The 19,519-nt window shown below is 37.4% G+C and overlaps 1 protein-coding gene across 1 annotated transcript in view; it reads left to right on the top strand.

The window, feature by feature from the left end:
• The window catches only part of COL25A1 (collagen type XXV alpha 1 chain), a 425,657-nt gene that overhangs the window by 349,876 nt on the left and 56,262 nt on the right, over positions 1 to 19,519 (top strand). The window contains exons 13-17 of the mRNA XM_008689416.1: positions 5,594 to 5,647; positions 7,720 to 7,746; positions 10,124 to 10,168; positions 16,896 to 16,928; positions 17,357 to 17,392. Of these exons, the coding sequence (XP_008687638.1) occupies positions 5,594 to 5,647; positions 7,720 to 7,746; positions 10,124 to 10,168; positions 16,896 to 16,928; positions 17,357 to 17,392 (195 nt within the window). The remainder of the gene's footprint in view (positions 1 to 5,593; positions 5,648 to 7,719; positions 7,747 to 10,123; positions 10,169 to 16,895; positions 16,929 to 17,356; positions 17,393 to 19,519) is intronic.

Genomic DNA, 19,519 nt, shown 5'->3' with positions numbered 1-19,519 from the left:
CCCCCCCCCCCCCCGCAGTGCACCCTGCCCTTCACGTACCCTGAGCTATTCCTCTGTTCCTCAGCTTGAATGTTTCACACTGACCTATGTGACTTATAGGTATCACAGCTGGGTTAACATCTCTCCCATCTTCTTCCTGAGTCCCCTTCTCTTTTCCCACCAATGGCTGCCATGTTGTAGCTGAGATGAGTCATCTCTTGCCACCATGCTTATAGGTTTTTCAAATTCCCAGAAGAGAAGAATTGCTGTCTTTGTCTCTCACCAGGTCTGTAAGGGCTTTACATGTTCATGTGGGTACTATGTGTAAGGTACAGTTTCCAGGCAATGTGGAATGAGGAGTGAACAAAACAGACAAAGTTCATATTCTAGTGTGGTGAGAGGGTAGAGGTGGGACATAGGGTCACCAAATAATATACAGGATGCCCAATTAAACTTGAATTTTAGATAAACAACCCTAATTTCTGATATGACTGTGTCTCATTCAATATTTGGGATATATGTAACTTAAAAATTGTGTTGTTTATCTGAAATTAAAATTTCAGTAAATGTCCTATATTTTTATTTCTCAAATCTGGCATTCCTAGTAAGGGGGACAGATTTGAAACCAAAAAAGTATACCTTATGTGGCAATTAGTGCAATAGAGAAAATTAAATAAGATAGTGGGCATAGGAAGTGGTGATGGGGTATCCAGGCAACCCCGGTAGTAAGAGGACATTTGAGTCAAGGCTGAAGGACGTGAGAGGTGTGCAAAAAAGACAAATGACTTTTCCAAAACATTAATAACACTTACAGGTTGGGGCTAGGATTTTATTTTATTGTATTGAAAAATGCTACATTCCTATAAATTTCAAAATGTGTAGTCATTTTGTGCCTTTTGTGTTCATATTCATTTGCCATTAGGAAACCAGAGTAGAAAACTAAAGTAAACTAGAGAGAATAAATTGGAATGGAAAGCAGAAACCCCATTTTCTTGACTCTTCCCCAAACAGTTGTATCTAGAAGTCCCTGTTGGGTGCCTTGCTGTTTTCAAAGAATCTTCCTCTACCAGGTGTTATTTACCCAATTGCTGCCAAAGCCACTGAGGCCCCGAAGTCTCATTAAAGGACACCCACTCCCCACCATGGCTGCCTGCAGGAGGGGACTAAAAGCCAGTCCTGCTCACCCCTCAAGCTACTGAGATCCCTCTGTGCATGGTCACCGTCAGGAGAAAAGCACACCCAGTGTTTCAGGTAGATATCAGTCGCATGGGCACACCAACACCCCTAACTCCAGAGGCAGGAGAACAACTTTAAGACTGAAGCCATGTTCACAGTGCAGAGAATCTAGTCAGTGATGTTATAATAACGTTGTATGGTGACAGATCGTAGCTACGCTTGTGGTGAGCACAGTATAATGAATAGAGAAGTTGAATCTCTATGCTGTCCATCTGAAACTAATGTGACATTGTGTGTCAATTATACTCAAATTAAAAATTTAAAAATTAATAAAAATAAATAAACCTAAGGAAGAGTTGAAAATCCCAGGAAAAAAAAAGACCAATGCCATGTTCTGCTCAGTATCACTCTTTCCATCCACTGCTGGTCCACCATGTTCCTTGTAGTTATTTTCCTCTTCTGTTTGGATGAGTTCTTTTTGAAAATGCAGTACTTAAAAGAAACAAAATCAGTTTTGACAGGTGAATGTAAAATTATATGATGCTAAAACTTTTAAGCTACAACTCATTGTAAATTCCCATTGTCAGAACAGAAACAATTGCCCTCAGGCAAGTGATATTACCTCTAAATGACCTATTTCCCTTTAGGACTCAATTTCATAAGCCAACTGCATTCCTTCCTACCTTTCAGTATTCTTTCAAGCTGCCCCCTGATTAGCAGTACCTGACATAATTGTAAAAGTCTTGAGTGATGTCTTACGCTAGAGTATTAAAGAGCATTGGTTTGGAGAGAGAGAAAAAGAGAGAGAGAGAAAGAGAGTGAGAGGAGGGAAGGAAGGAAGAAAGAAAAGAAAGTAGAAAGCTTGCTTTCCTAAAAGTCAGTCCAACTTATTTTTAACTTAAATACACACATCGTCATTTGTAATAACACAGGGAATGCTTTAGAATTTAAAGTATAAGAGAGAAAACCTTATCAATCTACCTGTAGTTAAGATGTTGGCTGCTGTTTTTCATTATTACTATCTTTGGAATACCCTTCAGTACTTGTGAAATGCATTCAGAAATAAATGGACAGATTCTCTAACAAGTAGGAGGCTAACTCTACACACGCGAAACCTAATTGTCATTTTTTTGTCTGTACCTTTCTGACATTTTTGCATATGTATATTTTTACTACATTATGTAGTGATGTAATATCATTGTAATTTTATTTGAAGGGGACTCATAAAATTCTATCCTCACACACCAGAAAATATTAATACACTGCATGACATATGGTTCATTCTTCTTCAACACTTCCTTTTGATTTATGTCTTATTTCATGACATGCAAGAAAACTTTGCTCAAAAAAAAAAGTTCTATGACCTCAATTAGATGTCCTCTTAAGTTATTTTTGTATGTATTATTTTTTTCTGGCTCAAAAGTCAACTCTTTCGGCACAGGTGCCTGTCATGCCTATTTCATGTTTATATCCCATGGAACACTCAGCCCAGAGTAGAACAGGTAGAAAAGTCTCACGGAATGTTAGTTGGATGAATTAATGCCCTCCAGAATCCATAGCTCGGACTTGGTGCTCAGAGTTATACAGTACTTCATCCTTAACATGCGTTTCCCACAACCTTTCCCAATTCCTTCCCACAACTAAGGTTGGATAGTAGCAGAATGCTCCATAGCCTCCTAATCTGAGTTTGAATTTATTCTTCTTGATATAACTTATTAGAAAGGTAAAATACTATGAGTCACTTTCTCACTTTTCCTTCTTTCTATCTTCCCCTGGCTCTTTCAGGAAACAGCTTTATTCACTTTTAGCTTTAAAACTTCGTGAGATACCTATTGAAATTATAGACACGTGAAAAAGTATTTAACCTTATAAGTGATAAATGTAAAACTGACCAACAGTAAACTCTCATTTGTGCTTATTAAAGTTGCCCCCCAAATAATTAAAATTATGATATCCAGTGCTGATGAAGTTGTAAAAAAGTAACACCGAGTGAGGGCCTATCGAGGCAGATAAAACTTGAATCCTTTTGGAAAGCAATTTAGAAATATTTACAGAGGTTGGTGTTTTAGCTTATCTTTAATAACAAAGATTGGCAACAACCAAGTATTCAACTGTTTGGGACAGTTTAAACCTATGATCACACTTGCCTTTGACAGATGATAAACTATTCACAAGACAATCATGAGTACCATGTGAAAACAAATACATAGCATCAAATAATAAAAAATCAGAAGCTCAAACTACGTAATAAGCTTACAGTTGCTTGAAAATATATAAATAAAAGATAAATAAATAAAAAAGACTAGAAGGAAACAAGACAAAATGAAAACAATTATTATAGGCTGATAGAATCGAAAGTGTATTTTTTGTTCCCTACAATGTTAAAAGATGATTTTAACAGTATCTAGAAATCTTAAAATGAGATCAAGTGTTAGTCCCTCGTTGTTCGTATATTAAGGAGGATGTTAACCAGATACCTCAGCAACGTCTCTCTTCCTTGATTCAGAATCTCAGCGTGTACTTTGTTCAGCTCCAGGCGCTTACCATTTTTTATCATTCTTCCGGCTACCGTGGTCATTCTTCGAAAGTCTAAACAACCTTTGTATTGTTTCCTGGCAGTGTCTCTTATTTGCATTAAACCATGAGTTATGATATTAGTGCATCCTGTTGCGGAGTCTTTGAAGAAAGCTGACTTGATAGCTCTTGTTCTCTTGCAGAGTAAATGATAGTCCTCTTTCCGGGCATGTTCTATTTCTCAGTTCTTACTCTTTGTGATGTACAAATGGCCAGTCAAAGTTTTCCTATAATGGCTATTGCTCTTCTGTGAGCATTTTGGCCATTAATCCATGGAAAATGCAAGAGTTACAATTATAGTGTAACTTTATACACAAAGCAGAATTTCTTCCAGGAAGGCAAGACTTGAGCAATTATAATAGTCCAGTACAGTAGTAAACTATTTTCTCCTCTTCTAGAAGGATAACATAAGCTTCATATTCTTCGTTTATCTGGGAGGTATATCTAAATCATCTTTATAGAAGTTATATTTAATTCAGGTTTCTGTACATTATGAAAAGTCATATATAAATGAGAAGCATAAACCAAATGATAATGAGGATAGAAATACTCCTGTGTATTCTCTCCCAGTTTTTAGATGCTTTTGTTCATTCTGGAATGCATCGTATTGTTAAGAGCACAACCTCTTTAGCTAGATCATGAAAGTTCAAATCTTGGCTAGAGTTGTATAAATCTAGAAAAGTTGTTTAACCTCGCTGTGTCTTAATTCCTTCATCTGTTAAATAGAGATAAAGGTGATACCTCATAGAGATTTGTGAGAACTAAGTGAATTGATGAATGTAAAGTTCCTGGCACTTAAAAATGGTATTATTATTATTATTATTATTATTATTAATGTACATGTTTTTGAAGCTGAGAGCACAAATATTAAAATGGCACAATCCCTGTAGTCACCTGTAGGTGACTTAGAAAACGTGCTTAAAAATCAACTAAGTTTGCTGTGAACCTAAAACTGCTCTAAAAATAAAGTCTAGTTTTTCTAAATCAACCAAGGAGCAACTTTACTACCCTCATTGGAAAGAAGAAGACTATCCCATCATTGGTGCATACTGTCGAGGGCTTGGGGAGTGTTTTTAAATGAAAATGAAATTCTAGTTGATATGACTTGGAGCCACGTGGAAGCATCGAGAGCCAGAGTATCTTACCTTTGCTGCTGGGCACATCATGACTTCTCCTCTTTGGAAAACAGTTGCTGGTTCAGAACCTAGGAAGACTGTTACACAATCTCTTCTTTCTGAGATGGGAAAATTTTCTGACCTAGTAACCATCGTCTTTCTCCCAAATGCCTATCACTCAATAGGACAATGAGAGCCATAGCTCTGAATGTTTTGTTCTAATTATTTTTTACACGGAAATTGAGAAGAGAAACCAAAGCCATTTTTACTTTTGACTTTTGTGTCAAATGTGTCCAATTTTGTAGGTGTTCAAAGATATGTGTGATCTTTAAGCTTTAGATTTGGATGAAGTCTCATTAATATAATGTTTAGTCTTTATTTTCCTGAGCTGATGGACCACTTAAAAGTCTCCCACCAAGAGAGCTTATGTTTTCAGATGTCTTTAACTCATCCCACAATTATTTATTTATTGCCTAAAAGGTACCCAGCACCATGCTAGATATTCATTTCCGTCAGTAAGTTGTTTCAGCTTTCTTAATGGAGAAAAGACTGAACAAAGGAAATTAACCCTGTTTTATCCTTGGCCCCTAGCATATAGAATCTTGGGCCAAATAAGCTAATTTGTATTGACACTCATAGGCACTTATTTTTTACTTCTAGAGCATTATTGGATAACTATATCCTCTAATGATCTATACAATGTATGGATTTTGTGTATTTTATTTAACGGTATCTATTTTTTTCATGAGGGTGAGCCCGGGTTGCCTGGAACAGTAGGAGAAAATGGAATACCAGGGCCAAAGGTTAGTACCAATGAAACCAAGCAGAACCAATTGAGATATGAGTTTTCATGAAATTGTAAGCTACAACAATTTTTTTATATCCCACTGGTTTTACTTGGATGGAATATTTGTCAGTAGTATCATATGCTGCAGTATAGAAGTTTGTGACTAATGACTAAATTATGTTTGTAACTCTCATTAGCATTAAAAATGCAGAAAAACAAGTAAGATACGATTGTCAAAATTTTTATTCTGGGATACTTCAATAACAGGAGAAAAAGCCCATATTTCAAATATGACTCTTGTCATTTTGCTACTTATTGAGCATATTACAAATGTAGGCCATGTCCATACTGCCTAAAATGTGCATAATATTTACAAGACTTACTAAAGATGATTTTCACAGTGCCACTGTGGCCTTTCTTCAATATTTGGTCACCTCCAACACTTACACAATATAACCAGTTAATCAAATGAAGAGCAGAATAAACATGTGGCATTTTTTTTTAAGATGTTTACTTTTTTAAAGTAATCTCTGCACCCAATATGGAGCTTGAACTCACAACCCCTAGACAAAGAGGCATATGCTCTACCAACTGAACCAGCCAGGTGCCCCAAGATGCATGTTTAAAATTTAAAAATGGATATAGTCTGAATTACTAAATAGGGAAAAAATGTAATAAGGATTTTGGGGGGGGTTGCAAATTTTCTTTGTTTTTTTTTTTTTTTTTTTGAAGAACAAATGAATCTGTTAAATATAAAAAGATTGGTGACAGTTTAGTTTAAACCAAAAAGACAGACAAATCCCAAACCCTTTGATGAGTGAACATCCCTTGAAGTACATAACTAATGTCTAATCCCGTCAGCTGTGCTGGTATGTATCTGTACCCACAGATGCCTGTCAGCTGATTTTAGAGATCACATTGCTATTGACAGGCACCCAGGACAGACCTAAAATTTATAGACCTGTCCTTCTCCTGCAGGAGAGGAAAGAAAATATTCTTTCTGGGACTACAGCCATTCTCCTGTCTTTTCCCCTCTCTTGCTCCATGCTAAAAAGCCAAATGATAAGAGTTAATGCTTAATGCATGTTCTCAGTGCTATTCTTCTGTTGCCTAGCAACCATCAGGATGGATATTGAGCACTGAAAGGTAGCTGGAAATTCAGAAAGCCGAAGGGTCAGACTGAGTCCCAGCAAATGAAAAGGGTCTTGCCTCCAAACTGACTTTGAGGGGTTTTTAATTTTAAAAAACACATTAATCATCTTAAGCCAATTTTTTTTAAAGCAGCCTGATCTCATGGCAACACTTACTGATGCTTCTCATAAGAAGAATATTATCATGATGTGTGTGATTTACTTTTAGAATTCTCCCACTCCATTACCTGTGCCTTCCTGGGTAAAGTGAAACTAAGGATTCTCTTCAAAGCACAGTTTTGCATGTTAGTCCTTATGCTGTCTTGGTCACCATTTTGATTAAAGACATTCTCCTAAACTCACTTTGACTCTGCCCTATTCTAGTCTCTTTCCTGAAGGTACCAATGCCGCCTAAAATACCCCTGATTTGGAACATGCTTGTTACCAGCACTTCAGAGAGAGTTCATGACATTCTGATGGGGTCCAAGTTCAGGACCGTGTTTACAGCCATGTTTGCAGAAGACAGATGAGGGAACTCCACACACTCCAGATCCCTGAAATAATCTATACACGGGGGGCTGCTTTGAATAAAAGACCATGAAAGGATGTGCTAGCCCACCTTACTGATTGGGCAGAATAAAAACTTGAAAATTAAGAAGCTGCTCAAGACATTGAATTGGTACCACATTGTTCTTAATGCCCCAAAAGCTGGATGATAATCTTAGATACTTTTCTTTAGTCCTTTAAAAGCAAAGAACTAAGATTACATTTGATATTGATACCCACGCCCAGTTCTTCAGGAAACTCATTTTACCATTTGTTTTCAACATAACAATTCGATGTTGCCAATTCTATGTTGCATATAATTGACTTATGATCGATATCTGATTTTGTTAGGTGGTGTTTAATTGGGTGTTTATAATTTAATGTGTCACTCAATCTTTGTTCTTTTGCTCAGGGAGAACCTGGAGATCAAGGTGAAAAGGTAAGAATGATTCTGCCTATAATTATCTTTTCTTTCCCCCCTAAAGAGATATCAAACCAAACTGTACAGAAGGCTAGATAGCAATAGATATACACCCATAGATATAGATGGATATAACAACCCCTGTTCTTGTCAAACTGTTAATTAGTAGAAGGAGAGAACAGTGTAGTTCTTATGTATGGACAAGATTTGGGTAAAAAAGGTTTAAAGAAATGGAGGGAAATGGAGCAAATCTGGACATTCTATGTCAAGCTTCTAAATGGTTGCAAAAATCCCTAGGCCTGCAAAACTTCTGTTTTGCCTACTTGCTAGTGCCACTCCAATGCACCCATGTCTTTCCCTACTGCTTCTTAGGTCACAAAGTTAAAGGAATACAGATGTTTACCTGCAACAAATACACGGGAAATTGCCCCACAAAGAATTCCTATAAAAAAGCAAAAAGAGAAACAAAAGGAGGAGGAGAGTGCCATATGTTAAATTTCTCACAGACGTCCTTCCTGACTACTTTTGGGGCATCCAGATTATATTTAAACTCTCAGTGCATATCGTGGTGCTAATTTTCCTGGTTCTCATGCTATCTACTTTAATAATGCTTGAGAAATGTGCTGCCTGCGTAGGAAGCTACCAAGACACTGCATCATGCTCTTCAGAAGTGATCTGATCATTCTAATAAATTAATATCGTCACCTCTGATCCTGAAAGAAGTACATCTAGAGACCTAGCACACTTCCTGAATGTAACTGTGTTTTTTGGCACTGTGAAGCAAAAACTAAAAAGACATTTATTTAAATGCAGGGAGAGCAAAGCAGAGGGGATGGCTCAAACCCTTCATTTCGTGACCACTCTGAGCCAGTCTTCCTAATAAGAAAGTTTGTTGTGTCTGTTTTGTTTTTTAATAAAGGGATTCCCAAGCAATCTTTTTAAAAGTATGCTAATAGGTTGCCTGTCAAAGGTTCCTCATAACAGATTATCAGTACATTTATTCGGCATCCATCCAGTTCATTGTAATTAACTCGAAATTAATTAGTCCTCAGATCACTCTTTTGTGTTGAAATTAAGGAAGGGAAAGGAGCAGTGCCAGCACCGTCCCAGGGATTCATCAGACAGAGCAGCTCAGGCTCCCATCACCATAGACAAAAAGCCTGAGCAGGTTAGCTTCGTACTTATTTGAAACCAGAAGAGAAAATGAAGAGAAAAAAGTAAAAGTCTCTCTCCCCCACATCTCTTTCCTCTTCCAGGGAAACCATCATCAGTACTTTATCTCTTATTTAAAGGAAATTTTTAAATGATGCAAAAGTGACCTCTTAGGAAGCTAAACAGAAGGACATTCCAGCTAATGGAATCTATGAACAATAATGCATTGTTACCGCTAACGGCTATCATTAACAGCTTATGCTGCACCAGATACTGGCCTCGTTGCTTTACACACAGCATATTGTTTATTTCTTATAACCCCATAAAGCATTCTTGCCCTTCTGTTACACATGCGAAACGTGATGTAGGGAGGATTTCATTTGCCCAGTAGGTGCTGGAGCTGGGCTCAGTCTCTCTGGCGCCAAAGTCCATGATGTTTCCACTATAACATGCTGTAAGACTTAAATGAAAGAATTCAGCATTGAAGGAATCAAAGCATGGATAATGAGTGAATGACTTTTTTTTTTTTTTTCCCCAAACGCATTGCTCTGTGGTAGAAAGGAGATGTCAGGGAGGGAATAAGCACAGGAAATCTCAAAAATAGCCCAGAAAGCAGAAACTCTCCACTTTCTTTTACTATAATTAAAAAAGAGAGAGTGTTCAAATAAAATACAAAGTGTTCATCTCACAAATGCAAAACACATAGGCGCAGACAAATTAATCTTCCGCCCACAGTTTTGAGGGCTGGGTCATGCACTTCGAAGCCCTGGAGATCTGAGCTGAGCTGAACTTGAAGACAGAGTAGGATTTACACAGAGAGAAGGGAAAGGGGGGTGCAGGAGCTCAGGTGGCAGGAATGGCGGGAAGGAAGGACACAGAGGTGCTAAGGCATGTGGCATACTGAGGCAGCGGTCGGGAAAAAGGCTTTCCTGAGGAGGACAGAGAAGGTTAAGGAGGCTTTACGTGTCAGAATGAGCTACTAGAAGTCAGAGAAAGTACTGCTCTCTGTTGATACCATAGAGTAGTGTAAAACTGCTCAGCTATGTTCATTGTAATAAATTTTATTTGGATCACTTGATATCAGGCAGCTGCTCAAGTAAAAATACGTTAGCTCTGTAGAACATTTGCAACAGATTTTAATATATAGTGCACATGAAAGCAAACTCCAAATAAGGAAAGCTACTGTGTGTAATGTCGCTGATATATTTCACTCTATCACTTCCCCCCTCCCTCCCACCCCTAGGGAGAAGCTGGAGAGAACGGCCCCAAAGGTGACACAGGCGAAAAGGTACAGTGTTGTGAAATATGAAAGAGTATGTGTATGCGCAAGAAATATTATTCCATATATGTGAACATGGATTTTGAGAAAGGTAAGTGAGTGGTAGTAGCTTAATATGATAAGATAGGAAATAATTCTACAAGTTTAGAGAACATTTGAGTATCTTACTTATAAAGGTGGTCGTTCCACAAACCCCTAGCTACAAATTTAAATATTTTAAAAGTAAAATGGTATGTCACAAATTCTAGAAAATGTGTAGCTTGGTTTGTAGTAATATGGCCTCCAAGGAAGAAAGCCATTTATTCATGTGTAAGTGGATATAAAAATAAAGTTTCTAAAGTTGATTCCATTTGTTCCAATTTGGGGAGAGAACAAGTCATAGAATTGGGATGAGATTTAAAAGTTTGAAAGTAAGTCATTTGATTAGAGTCTCTAATGCAATCTTGAAAATTTGCCTTAACTTGAAGTCTACCAAGTCCAGATATTTCGTCAGCCTTTGCATTGTCTTTTTTTTTTAACTTTTAAACTATTATTAGCATTTATATTACAGTGGTCTTGTGGCTCATCTTCCTACCTCTTCTCTTCACCTCCCTCCCCGTCCATCATTATAGCTGCTACTTGGCTTCATACTTCGCAGATATCTCTGGCATAAGAAGGGTATTTCACTTCAGTTGTGCTGCAAAGAATTAAGGAAAAGATCTTTTAAGAAACTGAAAATAGAATAGTCAGATTTTCATGAAAATCAAGCTAAGTAATTGAGTGATAAAAAAAAGATTTATTCATTTAAGCTTAGAGTTGAAGATAAAAATATTTCACTTTGAAAATTATTACAGTACAGATGGATAATGGTTAGTCATAAAAGCATCCCCATAAAATAAAGAGAAATTTATCTTTCTCATTCTTATAAATATTAATATAAATATGGCACGGATGGTAGGAATGAATTATTGTCACCAAGTCACAGTTATGTTTGTATTCGAGAAGCAGTCCAGAAATTAAAGTGGACCCTCAGTCTCTTGTAGAGCGGGGTTTCCCACCCTCAGCATTATTGACATATTGGGCCAGATAATTCTTTGTTGTGGGGGCTGTTAGATATTTAACATCATTCCCGGCTTGTGGCCGCTAGATTCCAACAGCTCTGACAACAAAACCTATCTCTAGACATTGCCAAAAATGGCCCCGGGGGGACAAAATCACTTCTAGGTGAGAACCATTGCTGTAGACCCATTTCATATACCTGTCAAATTTGATTATCATGCTGCAATCAATTATGGCATGCATATGCTTAATACTTAGTGAGACCAATGATATACCTCGATCACTCTCGAAGTCAGAATTTCGAACCCCATATATATAAACCTGGATGTTCTATTTAACTTTCTTATTTATATTTGAAACCTGAGGTCAGCAAACTTTGTATAAAGGTCCAGAAAGTAAATATCTCAGGTTTTCTGGGCCTTGTGGTCTCTGTCACAACTACTCAACTCCTTTCTTACAGGGTGACAGCAACCATTAACAATATGTACACAAATGAGTATGGCCCTGTTCCAATAAAACTTTATTTCTGGACACTGAAATTTTAATTTCATGGAATTTTCATGTGTCATGAAATATTATCATTCTTTTATTTTTTTTTTGCCATATAAAAATGTAAAAACCATTCTTAGCACATGGGTCACACAAAAACAGGTGCTAGCTGGAATTGGCCCACTGGCCTTAGTTTACAGTCTCTCCTTAAAGAAAGCAAATCTGCTAAACAGAGAGCAGTTTTTTTTCAGGCGAATAAAGTCTATGCCAAGTCTGAACTACACCTAACGGATTTCTGTAGAGAATTTTATGCTTCTATTAGAAGATGTATTTTTAAAACTTCATTTTTGGAATGTAGGCTAATAATCATTTCTTTAATCATACATTTTTTTAATTTCAGTTTTCCAGCAGTAAAGCAACTTTTTTCTCTGAAAAGACCAAGTCCATCTCAAGGGAATACTGTTCTTACTTTTTATATTAATGCAAATCGTTTACCATACTGACTCGCGTAGAGTAAACGCCCGATAAATGTTAGCTTTCTTACCACAAGGAAATTGAAATCAACTAGATTGGTTGTTTTCTTTTTTATCAATAAGTTTTATTAGACAACTGAAATTAAGTACAAAAAATGCTTCAGTTAAAACGGAAATCATTTCTATAAACTTTCAATGGACCTAAACGGGGGATCGTAAATAGGAATCTGTAACGTATAATATGTAATCTGACCTGCAGCATTCATCCCGAGAATGCTGTAATTGGAATATAATTTTTGATGTGTTTTTTAAAACATTTCCTGCTTCTGTCATATAATTTGTTTCCAGTATGTTGGAAACACTCTTCTCATGGCCTTTGGGTTCAGTATGTGAAACTCATTCATCATTTACCAAGTTTGAGATGTAAAATCAAAAAATGCTTTTTTTCTGCCACTGGTGTAGTAAATTACGTCATTGACTGATTCACTTTAATAGGATTTTTTTCCTTTTGATCCAACTCAGTGCCTTTGGATGGTAAAGCAATCTAAACCTTTCCAGACTGGTCATCTGGAAATGCTGTGGAACTGTAAAAACCACTAGGCTGGGTTTTGTCCATGGCCAGCAACTGCGATGCACTCTAGGCTTGAGAGTAACACGCCAAAGAATGATTTCAGTCATGTGTGGAGTTACTATGCAAAGGGTATGTTTTGCTCTTTGGAGCGTTCGTCCCACCGACAAAGGTAGAAATGGATTTGTTATCTCTTTCGGCCAACTTGAAAGTAGATGTTTGTGCAGCAAGCTGAATGGTTTGGTCACACCACTCTGTTATTCACAATTCAGTCTGCTGATTTGGAAGCTCCAGCTTCACGGTCTTGGGACAACGTGACAGGTGCCTTCACTCTCTCTGCTCCCTCAGTCTCCATTCCCCTAAACACACTGCCTTCTTGGTTTATGCCCACGTGGCATCTTTGATTTGTATCCTCTGAGCTTTTCAGAAGCCACACCCATATTTGGAGCTACCATCAAATTGTCTCTTCTTAAAATCATGTGTGAAGGCCTATCTCAGTGGGCCCCCACACGCCTGGTCAATGTGGGCCCTCTCTAACTGGGCACATGTGGTTACCTCAGCTTAGAACCCTCTTACTATCTGCCCACTCCCACCTCCACTTTCTATTCCTCACTCCTCCGAGACCTTAATTTATAAGTCATTTCCCTGGGGCAGCCTTTCGGTCTCCTCCAGATTGCTTAGGTTACCTACTCTATGCTCCCACAATACTCTTTAAAATCCCTTTCATAACCGTTATCAACGTTTATTGTAATTCCATGTTTAACTGGACATCCAGCTCATTGGGAAAGAAAAAACAACTAAATAAACAAAAAACTATACGATACCAAACTTCCCAGCACCAATCCAAGTTCCTGGAACATAGTTGTAAGACAAAAAAATATTTATCAAATGAACAACCTTTTTACAAAAATTGGTTTTCCTTTCAACTGCTTTTTATTTTCATGGAGTGGTAGAGCTTTTTCCCGTGATGTGCATTTGTTTATCATATCTTCTGGAATATACAGAGACACAGGATTTCCCAAACATGAGAATCTCTTCCTAGCCCAGATTTTTCTTAAAAAAAAAAAAAGGAAAGAAAGGAAGAAAGAGAAAGTATTTTTCATGCTTTCAATCAATAATATTTTTGTGTATATATATTAGTATGTGACTATTGTGAGCACAGGCCAAGGATGGGGATTGTAACTGCGTTGCTCCCTGTTCTTACTCAGCTCCCTGCATCCCTGCAAACAGAACACAGCTGGCACATAATCAGTGCTCGACAAACTTTATCGAATGAATTAATGAATGATAGAAATGTCACCACTTTCACTTCATTTATCCACTTAGACTTTATTAACACATGCATAACATTATATACTAACTATTGTGTTTGAAAACAATCACGACCCAAACCAGAAACTCTCTGTGTTTGAATGTTGAAAAGTCAAATTCATTTATCTCAAGTGTCTTCTCAGAGGATTTTCCCATTTTTGACTCACCCTGTGGAAACTTGTTTCTAGACCAACCGACTTGTGAAGCAAAGAGTATACTTAAGACATAGCTGGGTTTTTCCTACTTTAATCCTGTATTCACTTTCACTTTTGGAGGAATGAGGATTATAAGCACTGACTGTTTTATTTCCACTGTTTGCAGGACTATCCTTTAAAATGTTTAACTTATGACTGTCTTTCAGCAGTTGTCTTGCCACTTAAAAGTTATAAAAATTCCTCGAGATTTTACAGTCTAAGTTTTTAAAAAGAGAATTAAAATATCACTCATAGTCCTCTCAAATGAAACTGCTCCAATTTCCACAAATAAATCAGCCTTTCAGAAAACCGTCTTTTTCTCTCCATCCACTTTCTGTAAGAACTAAATCTAGTCCTTAGTCTCAGCGGTGGACTACCCAGCCATCCATTAGGACACTAACAATAAAAAGGTTTTAAACTGCAGTTAATACAAGCGATTTCCTTTTATTTACAAGTTTACTGCAACTTTTATGCCCTGTTGTCAAAATGCAATAAACCAATAATTCTTATTCTAATAAAAAGAACATGGCAGTGGCATTTAGGAAGTCCAAGATTCACTTATCCTCTAGTTGCTTCAATTTCCTTATGTATTAAGTGAAAATAGTAATATCTGCCCTATCTCATCAGAGTTTTATGGGGTATAAATGAGATGAGAGAAGGGACTTAGCAAAGTCAAAATTGCTTTTAGGAATACAGAGGTCTTATTGTGCAAGGTATTGCACACCTGATTCATTGGTGTTGACGGCTTTCAGATTTGATTCAGTAGAAATAAGTATTATTTTATTAGCCACATTTATGTCACTCCCCATTTGGAACTCAATTGAATGTTAATGATTAGAATGAGAAGTCAGTATAAGACAGTATTTAGGGCCCTTATGTTTTGTCATGTTATAATTTTTCCTTGGGTAATAACAATTACAGACATCAAAGAAGCTCACGTATGTATCAGTTTCTTCAGCAAGTTAGTTTACGATTTCCTTCTCCTTTCTAAGCTTTTTTCCCTCCTACATTTTTTTTTCACTTTGATCCTTGACTGCTAACTTGCTTAAAACATTCTTTTTGAGATGCGTCCACTCGTTTGCCGTATAGGTATGGAGCACCTCCTAGGGGCTAGGCACTGGGTAAAAATAGACACTGACTCTGCCCCCGTATGGTTGATTGTCTGATGAAGGAGCAGCCAATGAATGGGCTGAACACATAGATGCATAATTATGAGGTGAGCTATGCAGGACATGAACAGAGCTCAAGGCTGCGCCGTAAGATGTTGTAGGTGAGGGGCATGTGTCTGAAGTTAGTAGGCGAAGGGTTCTTTGAGGCAAAGCCACGTAAGCTGACACTTCAAGAAAGAGAAGGGGCCAGCCCGGAGAAGAGGTGGAAAGAATTGGGTGAAGGGGACCGTGCTCCACGGACAGAGGCCTGAGGCCTCCTCCGTGTCTCTAAAAGAGAGTGGCGAGCCGCTTCCTAAACCCAGAGCAAGGAACCAGACCCCTGGAACTTCTTGAGCACGTGCATGGATACGACAGCTGAGGAAATTCCAATACGTACCTTCCACCTGTGGCGGTTCCCATTCTCTCAGCAGTCTCAAATGACGAAATTTTCTCCCCCCTTTTCTTTTGGCCTTGTAGCATGTTCATGGGACAGGGGGCTAGAAGGAGCTGCAAAATTGAGGCCCTTTTGCTGGCCTCATTTTAGAAATAGATGGACATTAAGGAGAGCACATGATGTGATGAGCCGTGGGTGTTACACACAACTAAGGAGTCATGGAACACTACATCCGAAACTAATGATGTGCTGTAGGGTGACTAACATAACATGATAAAAAATTCAATTCAATTAGTTAACATAAAAAAAGAAACTAATGATGTACTATATGTTGGCTAATTGAATTTAAATTTTAAAAAATGCAACATCCTTAACTAACTTCCGTATTCTTTTCCACGAATCCCTCTCTGCTGATATTACGGCATATTTGCTTTGGGAGTGTAGTCACCCTCTGTGGTATCCCGACGGCATACCGTGCTTTTTAGGAAAGCACATTCTACCTCAAGACTTTCTCTCAGGTCTTACATATGTCCCTGCCACCCAGGAGTCATCCATCATCCTGTAATTTTCCGGTGACTGCGTCACAATGAAATAAGTGTAAAGCTAGAGAAAATGTGCCGCCCATAACTGTGACAGCGCTTCGTGAGGAAAACAATCCGACCTGCTACGTGGCTTTTTCCAGATCGGTGTCATTAACCCTTTGACTTCATCTGCTGNNNCCTGACTTTCTGAAGACCGAGAGGGTCAAGGAACTCCCAGTAACTGAGAGCCCGTGACATTAATAAATTCCAGAAATAGAGAAAACCCAAATTCCAGGTCTCCACATTGTAACTTCTTACTTTAGAATACACTTTTAGCACTGTATCTAGGGAAGAGATACATATCTACAGATTTCTATTGTATTCAAGGAATATAGTCCTTAAGTATTTTGCATTCAAAAGAAACCTGTGTTTTTAGAAAGTGCATTGTTTACCTTGGAAATTGTTGACATCTTAACAGCTGACCTGGTGTGGTTAGTCATGGGGCGCCTTTGAGTGCCATGTTGATAACGGCTCTCTCTGTGTCTGTATGTTTCCTGTTCTCATAACTTGTGGAATAATCTCTCATGGGTTTTCTTTTAGGGTGACCCTGGATCATCTGCTGCAGGAATTAAGGTAACTATAACCCTGAGAGTGTTTGTAGCCCCGGAGTTACAGTTTTGAATTTTATAAGCCTCTGCTTTCTCTTTTTTGGTACCAGTTTTGTTGGTTATAACTGTTTCTATTCTTCTGCAATTATCAGCTTCCAAACACAACAGGGAGTATCTGTTGGAAATCTGATAAAGGCTTAAATAAGAGGTCTTGCCATCACTTCTCTCTGCAGTTGGTTTTTAAAGAAATGTGGATTTGTATGTGAGCTTTAGGTACGTTCACAGCAAAAACAGTTTCCTGTCTCTGGTGAGGTGTAGAGCTATAGAAAATAGTGAACGAAACGCATGTGATCAAGAAGGCTAGGCCATCTGTGTGAAAGTGCCCAGAGGCCTAAAGGTTTTGGAAAATTCTTGTAAGATTGTTTTTATCATCTTTGGTTTTCTTTTGGCCAGGGGGAGCCTGGAGAATCTGGTCGTCCAGGACAAAAGGTAATACCTCTATTCTAGTGTGTTCTTTGTACTGGCTCATATTTGCCATTTTATACCTACTATCCACTGTGTGATATGAAAACAATTATTGGGAAATGATGCAGTTTTCATGCTTTGCATGCAGAGTGTTAGTGATTGTTTTGCAATTTAAAAGGGTTGATGCTGACCATGGCAAAATATGAAACACTCCGTACATGTAAAAAGATGCTTTATAAACTAAGGTCTGCATATACTCAGCTGTCTGAGGCTAACAAAAATCAGTCGGGTTGGAATGCCAACTTATCTTGCATGTTTAAAGCTACTCTGCATGTTTCTATCATTCATGAGAAGAAATGAATGTTTACTAAACTGTTTCAGTTGGGAATGATAGCTTCTTATACTCCTTTTCCTTTCATTTCAAATACTTCCCTACTGATAATCTTTTATGTGAATCTTATCTACCTATGCAGTGAATGGTATACAAACCAGATTTGTTAATAAACGAAGTTTTCATTGGAGACACTAGCCAAGCACTTTAACCAATCCCTGAACACGTACATGAATTTTTTTAATCATTTGTGCTTCACCTCAGTGATAAATTAGAGGATATGCAGTGATTATGTTTAGATTCATATTCTCATTTGAGTCTGACGCAGGAAACAACTGTTAGCCATTTATAGTTTGAGCATCTGGCTATCAGTGCCCAGTGCCGTCAGATTTCAGGTAACAGATGTGTTGTAGCTAACGAGTAAATGTGAATTCCACATTAGGTCAAATCTCTGAAGATTATGACTCTACCTTTATCTAGCAATAGCTGATGTTGTAGAAAAAATATGATTAGAGACATAGAATTTACCTCATTAGTGTAAAGGAAGAGAAAGAATAAATCTCATTAGAGGAGTTTGGAATCCTGAGACGTGGTAAAATAATGTTCCCACACTCTTGAAGTCATTGAGCGGATGGTTGCTTTGTTTTAAACACTTAGGATCAAAGTAATTTTTGAGAAGGTCTTTCATGTTCTTTTAAAATTCCTCTGATTTAAAAATAGAGTTTTCTTTTGAAACTCAGGCTGTAAGAGTAATGATTTATCAGGCCCAGTTTTAGGTAAAGTTCAGATTTTTCCAAGGAGCCCAGCAGAATTCTGCAAATTTTGCTATTTAATTCCTAAGATTTCCTACCAATTCTTTATGTAAAAAATTTGAAATTAGTGGTATCATCAGAGATCTGTGGTCTGCTTTGGTTTGAAAAAGCAAATAATCTTCTCAGATGATCTAATTTTAGGTCCCCTCATCTTTAAGAATTAAATTTAAAAATTAAATTAAAAAATTAAAAATTTAAAAAAATTTAAAAATTAAAAACTGAATTTCAACTGCTCTCCACATCTGTGATATACTGAAAGAAATGTCTGTAAGACTATTATGCCTTTTTAATAAAACATAACAAAACAAAACAAATCTGCTATAATTTTGTACAGGTTCCACCGTTTTCAGAGTGGAAGATCCAAAATGATTTTCAATTGCTTAACAAAATATTGTCTTATCATGATTATTTAGAAATACAGTTTAGATTCATTCCTGGAAGTTTACAGGTTTACATATGGAAACATTGGATTTCCTTTGTATTTCATTAAAAATCTGCTCTAAATTATATCGAGAGAAGGGGTGGATTCATTAAAAGCTCACAACCTATCTGGATGAGTACGTGCCCTGAAATGAACAGCATCTTTTCCATCAATATTCAGGCCAGATTCTAGCCTTTGACGCAACTCACTTGCCCACAGTATTTATGACTTCCTTTGTCTAATATTAGGATTTGGCAATATTTACCCCAACATTGCTTTAAAAATAGAGTATTCCCATGCTTGCTGCTTACTTAAGATTAGAAAATGACAAGCAGAACTGAGTACAGAATCAATTCAAGAGATCTTCCATGGCATTTTCCTCAGAAGAACTGTGTTGTGGAGTCCGTGGTTAAGCTTCTGCGTGAGGGACATTCCAGAAATGTAGAGTATCGTGACAGAATGAAAAGCCCATTGATGAGCTTTCCCCTGTCTGGTGTTGTCCAATATGAAAATTTGTTATTTAGTGTAACAGTCATAATGTAGAATGACTTCATCATAGTTTTTTTTCCTTTGATAGATTCAGCAGT

Source organism: Ursus maritimus, unplaced genomic scaffold, assembly GCF_017311325.1.
Source record: "Ursus maritimus isolate PB19 unplaced genomic scaffold, ASM1731132v1 scaffold_11, whole genome shotgun sequence".
NCBI classification, from domain to species: domain Eukaryota; kingdom Metazoa; phylum Chordata; class Mammalia; order Carnivora; family Ursidae; genus Ursus; species Ursus maritimus.
Note: the sequence above shows the minus strand (reverse complement) of the source record. Positions and strands in the feature narration are given on the sequence as shown.